The 13,969-nt window shown below is 44.9% G+C and overlaps 1 protein-coding gene across 5 annotated transcripts in view; it reads left to right on the plus strand.

The window, feature by feature from the left end:
- Nucleotides 1-13,969, plus strand: part of inpp5jb (inositol polyphosphate-5-phosphatase Jb) — a 45,645-nt gene that overhangs the window by 16,773 nt on the left and 14,903 nt on the right. For all 5 annotated transcript variants that reach the window (XM_076987131.1, XM_076987132.1, XM_076987128.1 and 2 more), the window contains 2 exons: nt 1,438-1,546; nt 13,656-13,772. In XM_076987131.1, coding sequence (XP_076843246.1) covers nt 1,438-1,546; nt 13,656-13,772 — 226 coding nt within the window. The remainder of the gene's footprint in view (nt 1-1,437; nt 1,547-13,655; nt 13,773-13,969) is intronic.

Below are 13,969 nucleotides of genomic sequence, written 5' to 3' on the forward strand. Positions count from 1 at the left end.
GTGTTATGGACAGACTGTGACGAGCACAGAAATCCAATAACAGAACACCACTCGGGTTCAGATCAGAGAGGCCGTTCTTCCCAGTCACACACTTCCAGTCCTACAGTCCTACTGTCATTGCCCATGTAACCATGGAAGTCCCCCAGCAGAACAATGGAATCCCCAGAAGGTGTACCTTCCATTATCCCCTCCAAGGGAAGGGAAGCAACCCTTTTGTCTAGTGGGGAAAACCCCAACACACAGGCAGTAAAGTAAATAAATTAAGTCCGGCCCTTTTCGAGAGGATTGGTTCCAGAACCCAAGCTGTGTGTCGAGGTGAGCCCAACTATATCTAATTGGTATCTCTCAGCCTTGCACACCAGCTCAGGCTCCTTCTCGACCAGAGAGGTTACGTTCCATGTCCCAAGAACCAGCTTCAGTAACCGAGGATCAGTACGCCAAGGCCCCCACCTTCAGCCACCACCTGCTCCACAATGCACCTGACCCCTAGTACTACCTCTCCCACAGGTGTTGGTCCCATGGGAGAGTGAACCCATGTATCTCCAGGCAATACCCTGCCAGACCCCATGGGTAGGGACCCAACCTTTAGGCATTTGCCAAGGAGCCTCTCCCCCGGGCCTGGCTCCAGGGTGAGGCCCCAGAAACCCTGATGCGAGTGAGGGAGTCCGTGTCCTGCTATTCGTGAATTTCATAGTGTTTTTGGATCACTCTTTGTCTGGCCTATCACCTAGGACCAAATTACCTTGGGAGACCCTACTGGGGACATAGCCCCTGACATCCTAGCTCCTAGGATCATGTAGGCGCACAAATCTCTCCACCACGATAAAGTGGTGATCCATGGAAGAAAATACTTTTATTTTGAAATTCTTTATTGTGTCTGGTTTCACGTCCCACTCTTGTATTCCGTCCTCTCGTCACAGTTTTCAGGTGTGTCTCATTGGGTAATTGGTTTGTCTGTGAATTAAAGTTTTGCCTGTGTGTTGTTGGTCATCATAAGTACTTTGTGGGTATTTCTTGTGGTAATGCTTGTTTGTGGTTCAGCTGCTATCTTGTGCCTATGTTCATGTCTCTGTTACATAATGTGTTAGTGTGTTCAGTTAGATATGTTGTGTTCATTTTAATACTGAATGTGTACCCCAATGAGTGTAGTGGGGTATGGAAACATTTTGCCAGGGCACATGCCCAATTAAATTGAGTTTAGTGTCATCCAATATCTTTATGCTTGCTGATAAAGCTTTTACATTAGATAACATCTGTTCAAATAATCAAGAGCTAAGTAGAAATTTCTATGTACTGACTATTTCATAGTGAAATGTATCATGCAGTGAGGTGTGAAACACCATTTTAATTGATCACACAGCACTTTCTGTTAGTTTACTGGCCTGGTCTGTTTCCCAGAGCTGCACTCCTAACTGTCTCTACACCCTCTGCTGTCAGCTTACAGGAAGTGAACTCAATGATCAATAAGAGGCTGAAAGACGTTCTCTTCACTGACCAGTGGAGCGAGGTTAGCATGGACACGCTTAGCCGCTTTGGATATGTGCTGGTGAGTAGCAGACCCAGCACACACACACACACACACATAAACATAAATGTAGCGCCCTTGCCAGAAACAGGGCCCCAGGTCTACTGTTAATTAATTAATGAATACTTAGGTGCAGATGTTTACACTAGTCAATTAATTCAAATACCGGATACTACATCTAATAACACAGAAACGGGTGCTTACAACACAATAGGCATAATATAATAAATGGACACTAATAATACAGTAACAAACACAAAATCACAATGAGTTCTCTAGGAATTCATCAGAGTGAACTCTGAGGTAAAATTCTTAACAACGTGAAATAAACAGGGCCCACACACGCACACACCCTGTTGCAGACCTGAGTCGGTGCTGGAGAGCGTGGTGGTCACTAGAAGGTAAAATGGCCTCTTCACTCTGAAGATCAATGACTGAAGTGAAAGTTACTTCTGTAGAGCATTTTGTCCCTTTTTTCATTCTCTTTTCCCCAACGCAACAATTTCCACGTGCAACCTCCTCACATTGCAGTCGCACTTGTTGGAACGGTGCAGACGGAGAGTCACCAGAGCCAGTGGAAACTGGAGCTTTGCCAGTCACCTCAGTCACTAGCTGGTCTTTCCCTGCAAATGGATATCGCGAACAACACTGTCGAAGTCCTCCCACAGTATCCGTGACTTCAGTTAACTGAACTGCTCAACCTACGTAGAGTTGTCTGTCTTCTAGCATTAGCCTTAAGCTAACCTATGGGAACTGAGTGAATCAACCTCAGTGAGCTTAGCCTTCGACTGTAGCTAGCCACAATATAGCTGACGATACACAGGCGTAATGGCAGCCCGAACTAACCTGCCTAATTACCTGGCGGAAAACCTAAGGCCCGGGAATATCCTCCCCTACCTAGGTTCTCTGTCTGAAAACTCCCTCACAGAATCTCACTCGATAGGCTATTTAGTTTCCACACCTCACTACAACACTCGGGAGAAAACCAAACCAGTCTTTTCCCCTCATGCTCTTCAGCCCCACCCCTACTCTACACTCACTGGCTCAAAACTATCCATTCCCCACTCACAAACTTCTTTTGGATATATGTCGTCATAGAAATGACAGACGCCATAACTCACTGAACAGCTAGAACCCCATGATCAATGGCATTTTCCACCCGGGCTACATAAACATGAAGTGCGTTACTGAGGGGTTGCCCTATGTAACAAATTCTTTGTGGACGGCCCTGAAAAATTCCTTCAGTTCCATGTTGACTATATCATAGACTGTGGCTGCCATTTCTGATTATAACCTCACATAATCACCCCACAGTTGGATCAAAGCAGGCAGAGGCAGGCTCCTGTTTTCCTGAGGGAGGTTAGCAGTGCTTACATGGTGCTATCACACTCACCTGCCCTTCCCTCCATGAGAGGGATGTCACATGGTTCCTCACAGGCATCCAATCACCTTTAGCTGCAGATCACGCATTGTCAGGGAGTTGAGTAACATATTCAGATGCAGCACTGTCCACCCCCTCTGATGCACAAGCTCACATATGATTGGTCACGGTGATTGACAGTGTGACTATGCCACGCCTCTCTCTCTGACAGCACAGCCATTCTTGCTCTCTCAGGCTGTCAGCAACGAATGGCTGTGGCATCATCAGGAATGAATCTCAGAATGGAGGATGGGTTCCCTTTTGAGTCTTGGTCCTCCCAAGGCAGGGATGCACAACATACGGCCCGCGGGCCATTTGCGGTGTATGTAAACCTTGTAAAGGTGTATTAACCCTGCAAACATGACTTTGTTCATTGCGCTGAGGCGCGGGTCGCGCAAAGTTACAAAATTCGAGAGGTGCACGACCTCGCAAATCGACAGCGCGCGATTCCACCCCCCCCCCGTCAACAACAAAAAAAAACAATCACTACCCCATGGTGGCCCATCGAGCAGCTTTAAATTTATTTGTGGCCCAGCTCCTCCTCAAGTTGTGCATCCCTGTCCCAAGGTTTCTTCCTATTCCCCACCATCTAGGGAGTTTTTCCTTGCCACTGTCGCCTTTGGCTTGCTCATTAGGGATTTGGACCCATAGTATTGTTAACCTTGTAAATCCTGTAAAGCGCTTTGTGACATGTGTTGTGAAAAGCGCTATACAAATATATTTGATTTGATTTGATTTAATCACTAGGGGGCTGTGGTGCGCACACACACACACACACACACACACTATCGATTACTAGGGGCATGGGCGTGGTAGTGGGGGGAAAAGTAGACCTCACTACCCAGGGCCTGAGTAGGGAGAGGGGCCCATTTTGCTTAGGTGCCTCGTTTACTGGCATTTATAGGGGCCCACTGACATTGAGTGTGTTCAGGGCCCAGAATTTCCTGTTACGCCCCTGGCAGGGGGCTGTGGTGCTCAGCACCCGGGGAGCAGATGGGGTTAAGTGCCTTGCTCAAGGGCACCTCAGTCATAGCTTCAGGCCTGGGAATCAAACCCACAACCCTCTTGTCACAAGACCAGATCTCTAACCACCAGACAATGACTGTGTAGAGTGTGTGTGTGTGTTTGTTTGTTTGTTTGTGTGTGTGTGTGTGCCAATATTGATCACTGCTACTGGGTGTAGTGTGTGTGAGTGTGTGTGTGTGTGTGTCAGTGTATATTTATCACTGCAACTGGATGTAGTGTGTGTGTGTGTGTGTGTGAGTGTATATTTATCACTGCTACTGGGTGTAGTGTAGATGCAGTACTATGACTGTGTGTGTGTGAGTGTATATTTATCACTGCTACTGGGTGTAGTGTAGATGCAGTACTATGACTGTGTGTGTGTGTGTGTGTGTGTGTGTGTGTGTGTGTGTGTGTGTGTGTGTGTGTGTGTGTGTGTGTGTATTTATCAGTGCTACTGGGTATAGTGTAGATGCAGTGCTATGACTGTGTGTGAGTGTGTGTGTGTGTGTGTGTGTGTGTGTGTATTTATCAGTGCTACTGGGTGTAGTGTAGATGCAGTACTATATTCTGTCCTTATTGCATGTAGCCTAATACAACTTGACAGATAGCTAAACAATAGGGTTTGAATAAAGAGCTGGACCAAAGGCGTTTCAGTGTCTTCAGTGTTTACTTTTTCCAAATTCCCATTTCACTTGTGAAACTGCAAACAAACATCACATATCTTAATACAGTGTACACCAACATTTGTAAAGCACCATGACCATGTATCCACACAGAGCATGAAACAGAAATGCAGTTAACTGTACTAACAGGTCACAGATATATGTAATGTTCTACTAATACATATCTTAAAACATACTGCAAAAGGTTTTACTTACAAACAGTGAAAGATATGGCACAAAACGTGAGGATGGATAGAGATGTTTGTAGAGTCATTACACCTACTTCATCACGTGCACAGCTGAGTCTAAGATGGCCACATTGACCTATGAACCTCACCATGTGACTAAGCTAGCAAATCAGACTTAAGTGACAGAGCATTAATGACATTAGCAGCGCCACCAGTGGCTGTAAAGGGGAACAACCAAATAGCAGTCAGAACACTCCCCGTCTGGAATTGTAAAATACCACTATACCCTATCAAAATTATTGCCATCTATGATGGTGACATGAGATAGATTATTTGGGAAATAGGTCTGAGGTAAGTCTTTGCAGTACCACCTTTAACAACTTTAAGCTCAACTTTCCTGACGTTCCCATCACTGCCAGGAAAAACTTGTGTTATGCGAGCCATAGGCCATTCGTTTCTCTTAACTTGAATGTCCTTCAGCAAGACCAAGTCCCCCTCTTTGACAGAAGACCTCTCGGTCTGCCATTTCCTGCGGCTCTGTAGAGTGCTGAGGTATTCAAGCCTCCAACGCTCCCAAAAGACATTTGCAAGATGTTGTACTTGCTTCCATTTTTGTCGGAAGAGATCTTTGGTGTCGAATGTACCTGGCACAGGATGAAGAGGGCTGGCCTTTTGGCCACATGGCTGGGGTAGCAACATGGCTGGGGTCAAGAGAGCAGGTGAATCAGGATCGCTAGAAATGGGAGCCAAAGGTCTTGCATTCACTATTGCAGAGACCTCTGCCATAAGTGTAGACAACACTTCATGAGTGAGCCGTAACTCGGCCGTATGCAGGAGCATAGAGTCCAATATGCGCAGACAGATGCCAATCATCCTCTCCCAAGCCCCACCCATATGGGAGGCATGGGAAGGATTAAAAACCCAGCGACAACCTTCCTCACTTAGGTAGGTTTTAACACTTGGTTCCTCCAGGACCATGAGCAGTTCTTTACAAGCACCAACAAAATTGGACCCACAATCAGAGCGTATTCGTTTTACAGGCCCCCTTAGGGCAAAGAAGCGTCGAAGTGCGTTCAGAAAGCTGGATGTGTCCATTGATTCAATCAACTCAATATGGACAGCACGGACACACAAGAATGTGAAGATGACTGCCCATCGTTTGTTACGTGCATAGCCTCCTCGAGTGCGCTGAGACACAACCGTCCATGGTCCAAATACATCTAGCCCAATGTAGGTAAAAGGAGGATCCGTTTTGAGGCGGTCCTCAGGAAGATCAGCCATTTTTTGTTCTGTGGTTTTTCCTCTGAGCCTCTTACACTGAACACATTGGTAGATAACCCTATTAATGCACCTTTTTGCACCAACAATCCAGAATCCTGCACTTCTTATGGCTCCTTCTGTAAAAAGACGGCCTTGGTGTTTGATCCGCTCATGAAAGTGATTCACAAGTAGAGAAGCGATGTGGCTTTTGCCGGGGACAATGATAGGATGTTTCTCATCAAAAGGTACCTGCGCATTATCGAGCCTTCCCCCAATTCTCAGAAGACCTTCGTCATCAATTATGGGATATAATTTCCTCAACGTATTTCTCTTGGGAATTTCTCTTCCTGCCTTTAAAAACGTTAACTCACCTGAATAGACTTCTTGCTGTACACATCGAAGGATAGTACTTTTTGCTTGAGATAGTTCATCTACAGTGCGAGGCCTTGGACAATAATGCCACCCACTGCATGTGCTCCTCTCAGTGTTGGATTTTAGAGAATGAATAACATGAATAAGGCAGGCGATAGCACGCAAGAGGGACTTCCAGCTGGAAAAACGATGGAAGCGATGAGATCCGAGTTTGTCTTGAGAGACGTGAACTGTTACACTGGTGCAGTTTGGCCGAATTTCAATGTCAGAGTCTGGGTTGATGAGCTCATAAGATTCCTCTTCAGTGAAGGACCCATCAGGAACAGAGAGAAAGGTAGGTCCAGATAGCCAGATAGAGTTATGCAAGTCTGAAGCAATTACAGGACGTGTAGCAACGTCTGCGGGATTCAAACTTGAAGGTATGTAATGCCACTGTTCTGGCTTGGTTGACCTTTGGATTCTTTGCACCCTATTACTGACATAGATGTGGAAGCGTCTTGTTTGGTTACGAATGTATCCTAATACCACCTTACTGTCCGTGTACAACTCAATCACATCTGGTTTGACATCCATCTCTTCTACAACAAGCTCTGCTAGTTCAGCAGCTAAAACAGCAGCGCCTAACTCTAGACGGGGAATTGTATGTGCGGCGGTGGGCGCCAATTTCGCCTTCCCAAGAACAAACCCGGTCTTGCATGTTCCGCTGATATTTTTCACCTTCAGATAGGCCACAGCTGCTATGGCCACAGGGGACGCATCTGAGAACACGTGGATCTCTATCCTTTGGGCTTTGGAGAGCGAAATGTTCACATAAGTTCTGGGAACTTCCAAATCTGTCAGATGTTGTAACGAGTTCTTCCATGATTCCCAATCAGCCTTCTTTTCTAATGGTAGTGGAACATCCCAATCCAAGGAACTAGAAGTTAGTTGACGCAGCAGAATCTTTCCCTGCATTGTAATGGGAGCCACAAATCCGATCAAAAATGCTATTTACTGTGGCCAGAACTCCTCTACGTGTGAAGGGCTTTTCGTCTGTAGTGATATGGAAGACAAAGGTATCACTCTTGAGATCCCAGCCCATTCCAAGGCTCCTTTGGGTAGGAAGTGTGTCCACTTCTGGATCCAGGTCTTTCAGATCCTTTGCATGATCTTCAACTGGGAATTCCATGAGAACTGCAGGACAATTTGAGGCTATCTTGTGAAGCCTCAAGTTAGAGGTTGCAAGCATCTCTTGAGTTCTTCTCAGTAGGTCTACTGCTTCGTCAACAGTAGGTAAACATGTAATCCCGTCATCAACATAGAAATTGTGTTTTACGAACTCCTCTGCATCCTTTCCGAATTCATCCACCCCAAGCTGAGCTGCACGGCGGAGTCCGTAGATTGCTACGGCAGGTGAAGGACTGTTACCAAACAAGTGGACCGTCATTCTGTATTCAGCTACCTCTTTTGTCATATCATTTTCTTTGAACCATAGAAATCGTAAAAAATCACGATGGTCTTGTCGTACAATGAAACTGTGGAACATTTGTTCAATATCGGCAGTTATAGCAACTGTTTCTTGGCGAAAGCGTAGCAAGACCCCTAACAAGGTGTTATTCAAATCAGGACCTGATAGGAGTACCTGGTTTAGGGACATACCTTTGTCCTGTGCGCTTGAGTCAAAAACAACTCTAATTTGGCTTGGTTTACGGGGATGGTAGACACCGAAAAGAGGCAGATACCAGACTTCTTCTCCTTCTTTGGGAGCTGGTGCCAACTCTGCATGACCAAGATCCAGGATTCTTTGCATGAAGTCCACGAAATGTTCTTTCATCTGTGGTTTCTTCTTCAGTGTCTGACAAAGTGAATGCAACCTTTTCATGGCTAGATCTCTGTTATTATGAAGACGAAGCCTTGGTGTACGAAACGGAAGTGGCGCCACCCAACTATTCGATTCATCTATGAACATTTCTTTCTCCATTATTTCCATGAACAGTCTGTCTTCAATGGATGGTGCAATCTTTTCATCATGTATTGTCTTTTCAAACACTGTGCTTCCCAATGTGCATTTTGTTGCATTTGAAGTGACATGAGCAACACGGTTGAAAGGAGATGTTTGGTGCACCTTAATGCTGAACTTCTCTTTCACATGAATGACATTGGGGCATGGAAAGCAAATGCTAGGATGTCCATTTGACAGGATGTTAGTGCGAAATGTGTTCACATCAGCTGGTCTGTGTGCAGAACCCAGGCAGACATCCCCAACTATAACCCAGCCCAGGTCTAATCGTTGTGCAAAGGGGGTGTCATTGGGGCCACTAAGCTGCTCCCTGACCTTGTGTAATTGAAGGATGTCTCTTCCAAGAAGTAGAAGTATCTGTGCATGAGGGTCTATACTAGGAATCTCATGAGCTATGGGTTTCAGGTGTTCAAAGTGTCGTGCAGCTTCGGGAGTTGGAATTTCAGAACGATCATCAGGCATGTGATCACATTCAATAAGTGTAGGTAGTGACACACTTATGTCGCCATCTAGGGACTCAATCTGGAATCCAACTGCCCTTCTCCCTGAAGTTTCAGAAATACCAGCACAGGTGCGCAAGGTGTAAGGGGTGTTGTTGCCCTCAATGTTAAACAGATCAAAAAACACAGACTTGGCTAAGGATCTATTACTTTGTTCATCTAGAACAGCATACATCTTCAGCATGTTTTCTGGGCAGTTCCGAGGGTACACGTTAACCAGGCAGATTTTAGAGCATGATTTGGGGCTTGGACCAGTACCACAGACTTCTGTGCATTTTGACGTGATGTGTGTAGTCTGGGTTCGTTCTTCCTCCCCGCCATACTTTGGCAAGGCTTCCTGGTTCCACGGAGCTGGTCCCGGATGAAGGGCTGAAATGTGTCTCTCACTGTTGCATTCATAGCACTTGATTGAAGCTTTACAGTCCTTTGCGATGTGACTCGTGGAAGAACAGCACCTGAAGCAGATTCCTTGTTCCTTGAGGTAGCTCTTTCGCTCTTCTAATGGTTTTGCTCTGAAACCTCTACGTCTCAAAGGGTGAGCCTTTTTGTGCAGTGGGCACTGTTTCTCAACGTCTGTTATCTTCATAGCAGATGTGCGTGTTGCATACTCATCCATTTGTGCTACTCCTGTTTTATGAGTGGTGATAGAAAACTTTGCAGGGATTGGTCTTTTGACAGTCATATCTGACCTTGTGTGAAATGCACCAGAAGATAGGTTAAAACTTGGATCATTTCTTGCATCAGCTTCACAACAGACAAATTGCGCAAAGACAGAAAATGGAGGAAAAATGACTTTGTGTAGTTTTTTATATTGAGACCCATAAGAAATCCATCTTTCCTGCAGATTGTGAGGTAACTTTTCAACAATTGGATTAACACCTCTTGATGTGTCCAAGTATGAAAGTCCTAACAAGTAGCCTTCCGATTTTGCAGACTCCACTTCAAGCAATAAATCTCCAAGCTCCCTGAGCTTTAGAGGATCTTTGTTGTTGAGTTTAGGGAAGTTTTCAATTTTGTCCAAAAGGGCCTTTTCATCAACTTTGGAGGCTCCATAGGTCTCTTCTAATCTCTCCCAAGCTTTCCTGAGACCAAAATCAGGATACCTAACATGCACATCTTGGATTCTCTTCACATACTCAGCTGACTGATGTCCAAGCCACTTCATCAAAAGATCTAGTTCTTCACTTGGAGAGAGGTTCAGGCCTGCTTTGGCATTCAAGAAAGACGTCTTCCAAGCCCAGTAATTTTCTGGGCGATCGTCAAACCTGAGGAGCCCAGAACTTAACAGCTCACGACGGACAAGGAACTTGGCGATGTCACTTACTGCTGTGTTTTCATGTGGAGGAGGATGTGTTTGAAAGGCTGTATACGTTTGTACAGGAGCTTGTACATGATGATCCTCTTCTTTTTTTGGTTCTTTGGGATATAACGTGGCCTCTTGAGCGGACCTTTCACCATAAAATGAGAGACTAGGCATATGGGATCTAGAGCCTGCCTAGACTTGATGAGCCTCATCTTCCTGTTTGACATCGCGTTCTTGAGGAGAGGGTGAAGGAGGTGGGCACTGATGTGCTCGTGTTTGAAAATGCTGTTCTACATAATTGCTGGTGTGCTCTTTTGGATCTACTGCAGGTAAATTAATTGAGGTGTTCTTCTGACTACCACCAAAGCTGAGCTCGGCAGCCTCTTCGAATACTTTTGCTTCAGCCAAAGCAGCAGCAACCTCTTTTTCTTGTTGTATCGCCATCAAAGTACCCTCCATACGAACCTTTTCTAGTTTAACAGCTGTTTCTTTGTTGATGAAACTGGCTCGTGCACGTGCTGCCTCTGCTCTTGCTCGAGCTTGAGCAGCAGCCAGACTAGCTGCGGATCTTTTTGACCCCAAAGATGAGCTAGAGGTGACTGACCTCATCTCATGAGTTTGCTGTCCCTCTGTTTTGTCCGCTTCCTCCATAATTATTGACTCCTCCAAGGCATATCAATCAGCATAAACGAGTGCTTCACCACTGATCCTGTGTTAGGTGCCGGTTTTGCAGTGTTTTTTCACTATTCTGTCCTTATTGCATGTAGCCTAATACAACTTGACAGATAGCTAAACAATAGGGTTTGAATAAAGAGCTGGACCAAAGGCGTTTCAGTGTCTTCAGTGTTTACTTTTTCCAAATTCCCATTTCACTTGTGAAACTGCAAACAAACATCACATATCTTAATACAGTCAGTCCCACCAGGATTTCGCGGGCCTTTTTTGTGATTGTTGCGGGCTAAAATGTTTGATGTTGCGGGTGTTTTTCAAAAAAATTGCGATGGAAGTTGCGGTGTGTTTTTGCTTTTTTGTAAGTACATTACAATAGGGAGTAAATGTTGTATGGTTTCCTCTATTTAGTAGTCCATTTTAATGATCTATTTACCTATTTATTCAGGGTTGGCAAATTTTCAAGATTGCTTGGAGTGAGATTTGAACCTGGAGGGGGTAGCGAACATTAATTGTTGACGGGGGGGCGGGGTTAGCGAACATAAGTTGTTACCGGGCAGCCTGTAAAATGGACACAAATTAAGTATTATATCGAGATCGATCGCCAGTGGTTGGCGCCAGAGCGAACTAGTAACTCGTAGATATGGATCAGAGATAAATAAACTTTATCTCTGACTTTAAACTTTATCTCAGTTGAACGTATATACGGAACTAAGGCGGGAGTTTGTCGACGTCACATCAAGACGACATCAGTGATTGGTCAAATTTGCGGGAAAGTTGCGGTGATTAGCTGAAGTTGCAACACCGCCCTGAATTCGCGGGGTTTGCTTGAAGTTGCGTTGAAGTTGCAAATCGCAACATTGCAACTTTCTGGAGGGTCTGATACAGTGTACACCAACATTTGTAAAGCACCATGACCATGTATCCACACAGAGCATGAAACAGAAATGCAGTTAACTGTACTAACAGGTCACAGATATATGTAATGTTCTACTAATACATATTTTAAAACATACTGCAAAAGGTTTTACTTACAAACAGTGAAAGATATGGCACAAAACGTGAGGATGGATAGAGATGTTTGTAGAGTCATTACACCTACTTCATCACGTGCACAGCTGAGTCTAAGATGGCCACATTGACCTATGAACCTCACCATGTGACTAAGCTAGCAAATCAGACTTAAGTGACAGAGCATTAATGACATTAGCAGCGCCACCAGTGGCTGTAAAGGGGAACAACCAAATAGCAGTCAGAACAGTACTATGACTGTGTGTGTGTGTGTGTGTGTGTGTGTGTGTGTGTGTGTGTGTGTGTGTGTGTGTGTGTGTATTTATCACTGCTACTGGGTGTAGTGTAGATGCAGTACTATGACTGTGTGTGTGTGTGTGTGTGTGTGTGTGTGTGTGTGTGTGTGTGTGTGTGTGTGTGTGTATTTATCACTGCTACTGGGTGTAGTGTAGATGCAGTACTATGACTGTGTGTGTGTGTGTGTGTGTGTGTGTGTGTGTGTGTGTGTGTGTGTATTTATCACTGCTACTGGGTGTAGTGTAGATGCAGTACTATGACTGTGTGTGTGTGTGTGTGTGTGTGTGTGTGTGTGTATTTATCACTGCTACTGGGTGTAGTGTAGATGCAGTACTATGACTGTGTGTGTGTGTGTGTGTGTGTGTGTGTGTGTGTGTGTGTGTGTGTATTTATCACTGCTACTGGGTGTAGTGTAGATGCAGTACTATGACTGTGTGTGTGTGTGTGTGTGTGTGTGTGTGTGTGTATTTATCACTGCTACTGGGTGTAGTGTAGATGCAGTACTATGACTGTGTGTGTGTGTGTGTGTGTGTGTGTGTGTGTGTGTGTGTGTGTGTGTGTATTTATCACTGCTACTTGGTGTAGTGTAGATGCAGTACTATTTGGATGTCACTGTGCCTCTAGGAAAAATGCAAATGTGAGAAGCATTGAGTTATTTAATAATTGACTAATTCTGGATTAGAGAGAGAGAGAGAGAGAGAGAGAGAGAGAGAGAGAGAGAGAGAGAGAGAGAGAGAGAGAGAGAGAAAAGTGCTGCTTTTATTGTTTGAGTACAGTACAGAAATAGGCAACATATGCATGAACAAATGCTTTTGCATATAATGCCAACCAGACTGAGAAGTCGGTAACTCAAGCATGGTGCGAACAAGCAGGATGGAGAGTTGAGGTGCTATATGGCATCATTACCTGTAATCATCAAATAAAAAGAAATAAACACTTGAAATATATCACTCTGTGTGTAATGAATAAGTATAATATACAAGTGTCACTTTTTGAATGGAATTACTGAAATAAATCTACTTTTTCATGATATTCTCATTTATGACCAGTATATCACCTGCACCTGTATATCATGTAGTCTTTAGCTGTAATTTCAGTATTGTAGGTGTGCACCAGAAGACTTCCATCTAGCTGCAGCAGTGGTTACAGCCTACTAGAGAGAGTTTCACTTAAAGGATTCAATCAAATTTGTGTATGAAACATTTCAATATGAACTTATTTTCCTCCGACCTATTGGAGGATGGGTTCCCTTTTGAGTCTTGGTTCTCCCGAGGTTTCTTCCTAATCCCCACCATCATAGGGAATTTTTCCTCGCCACTGTCACCTCTGGCTTGCTCATTTAGGAATCTGGACACATATGATTGTAAAGCTGCTTTGTGACAACATGTGTTGTAAAAAGTGCTATATAAATAAATTTGACTTTGTCTCCTTCATCTCAACACAGGTAACATCTCAAAGAATGCAGGGAGTGCTGCTGCTGGTTTTTGCTAAGTACTACCACCTGCCCTTTATCAGAGGCGTGCAGACGGAAAACACACGCACTGGCCTGGGGGGCATCTGGGTGAGTCATACGCCATGCTATCAGACTGGGGTGATCTGGGTGAGTCATACGCCATGCTATCAGACTGGGGGCATCTGGGTGAGTCATACGCCATGCTATCAGACTGGGGGCATCTGGGTGAGTCATACGCCATGCTATCAGACTGGGGGCATCTGGGTGAGTCATACGCCATGCTATCAGACTGGGGGGCATCTGGG

Source organism: Brachyhypopomus gauderio, unplaced genomic scaffold (assembly GCF_052324685.1).
Source record: "Brachyhypopomus gauderio isolate BG-103 unplaced genomic scaffold, BGAUD_0.2 sc51, whole genome shotgun sequence".
Lineage (NCBI taxonomy): Eukaryota > Metazoa > Chordata > Actinopteri > Gymnotiformes > Hypopomidae > Brachyhypopomus > Brachyhypopomus gauderio.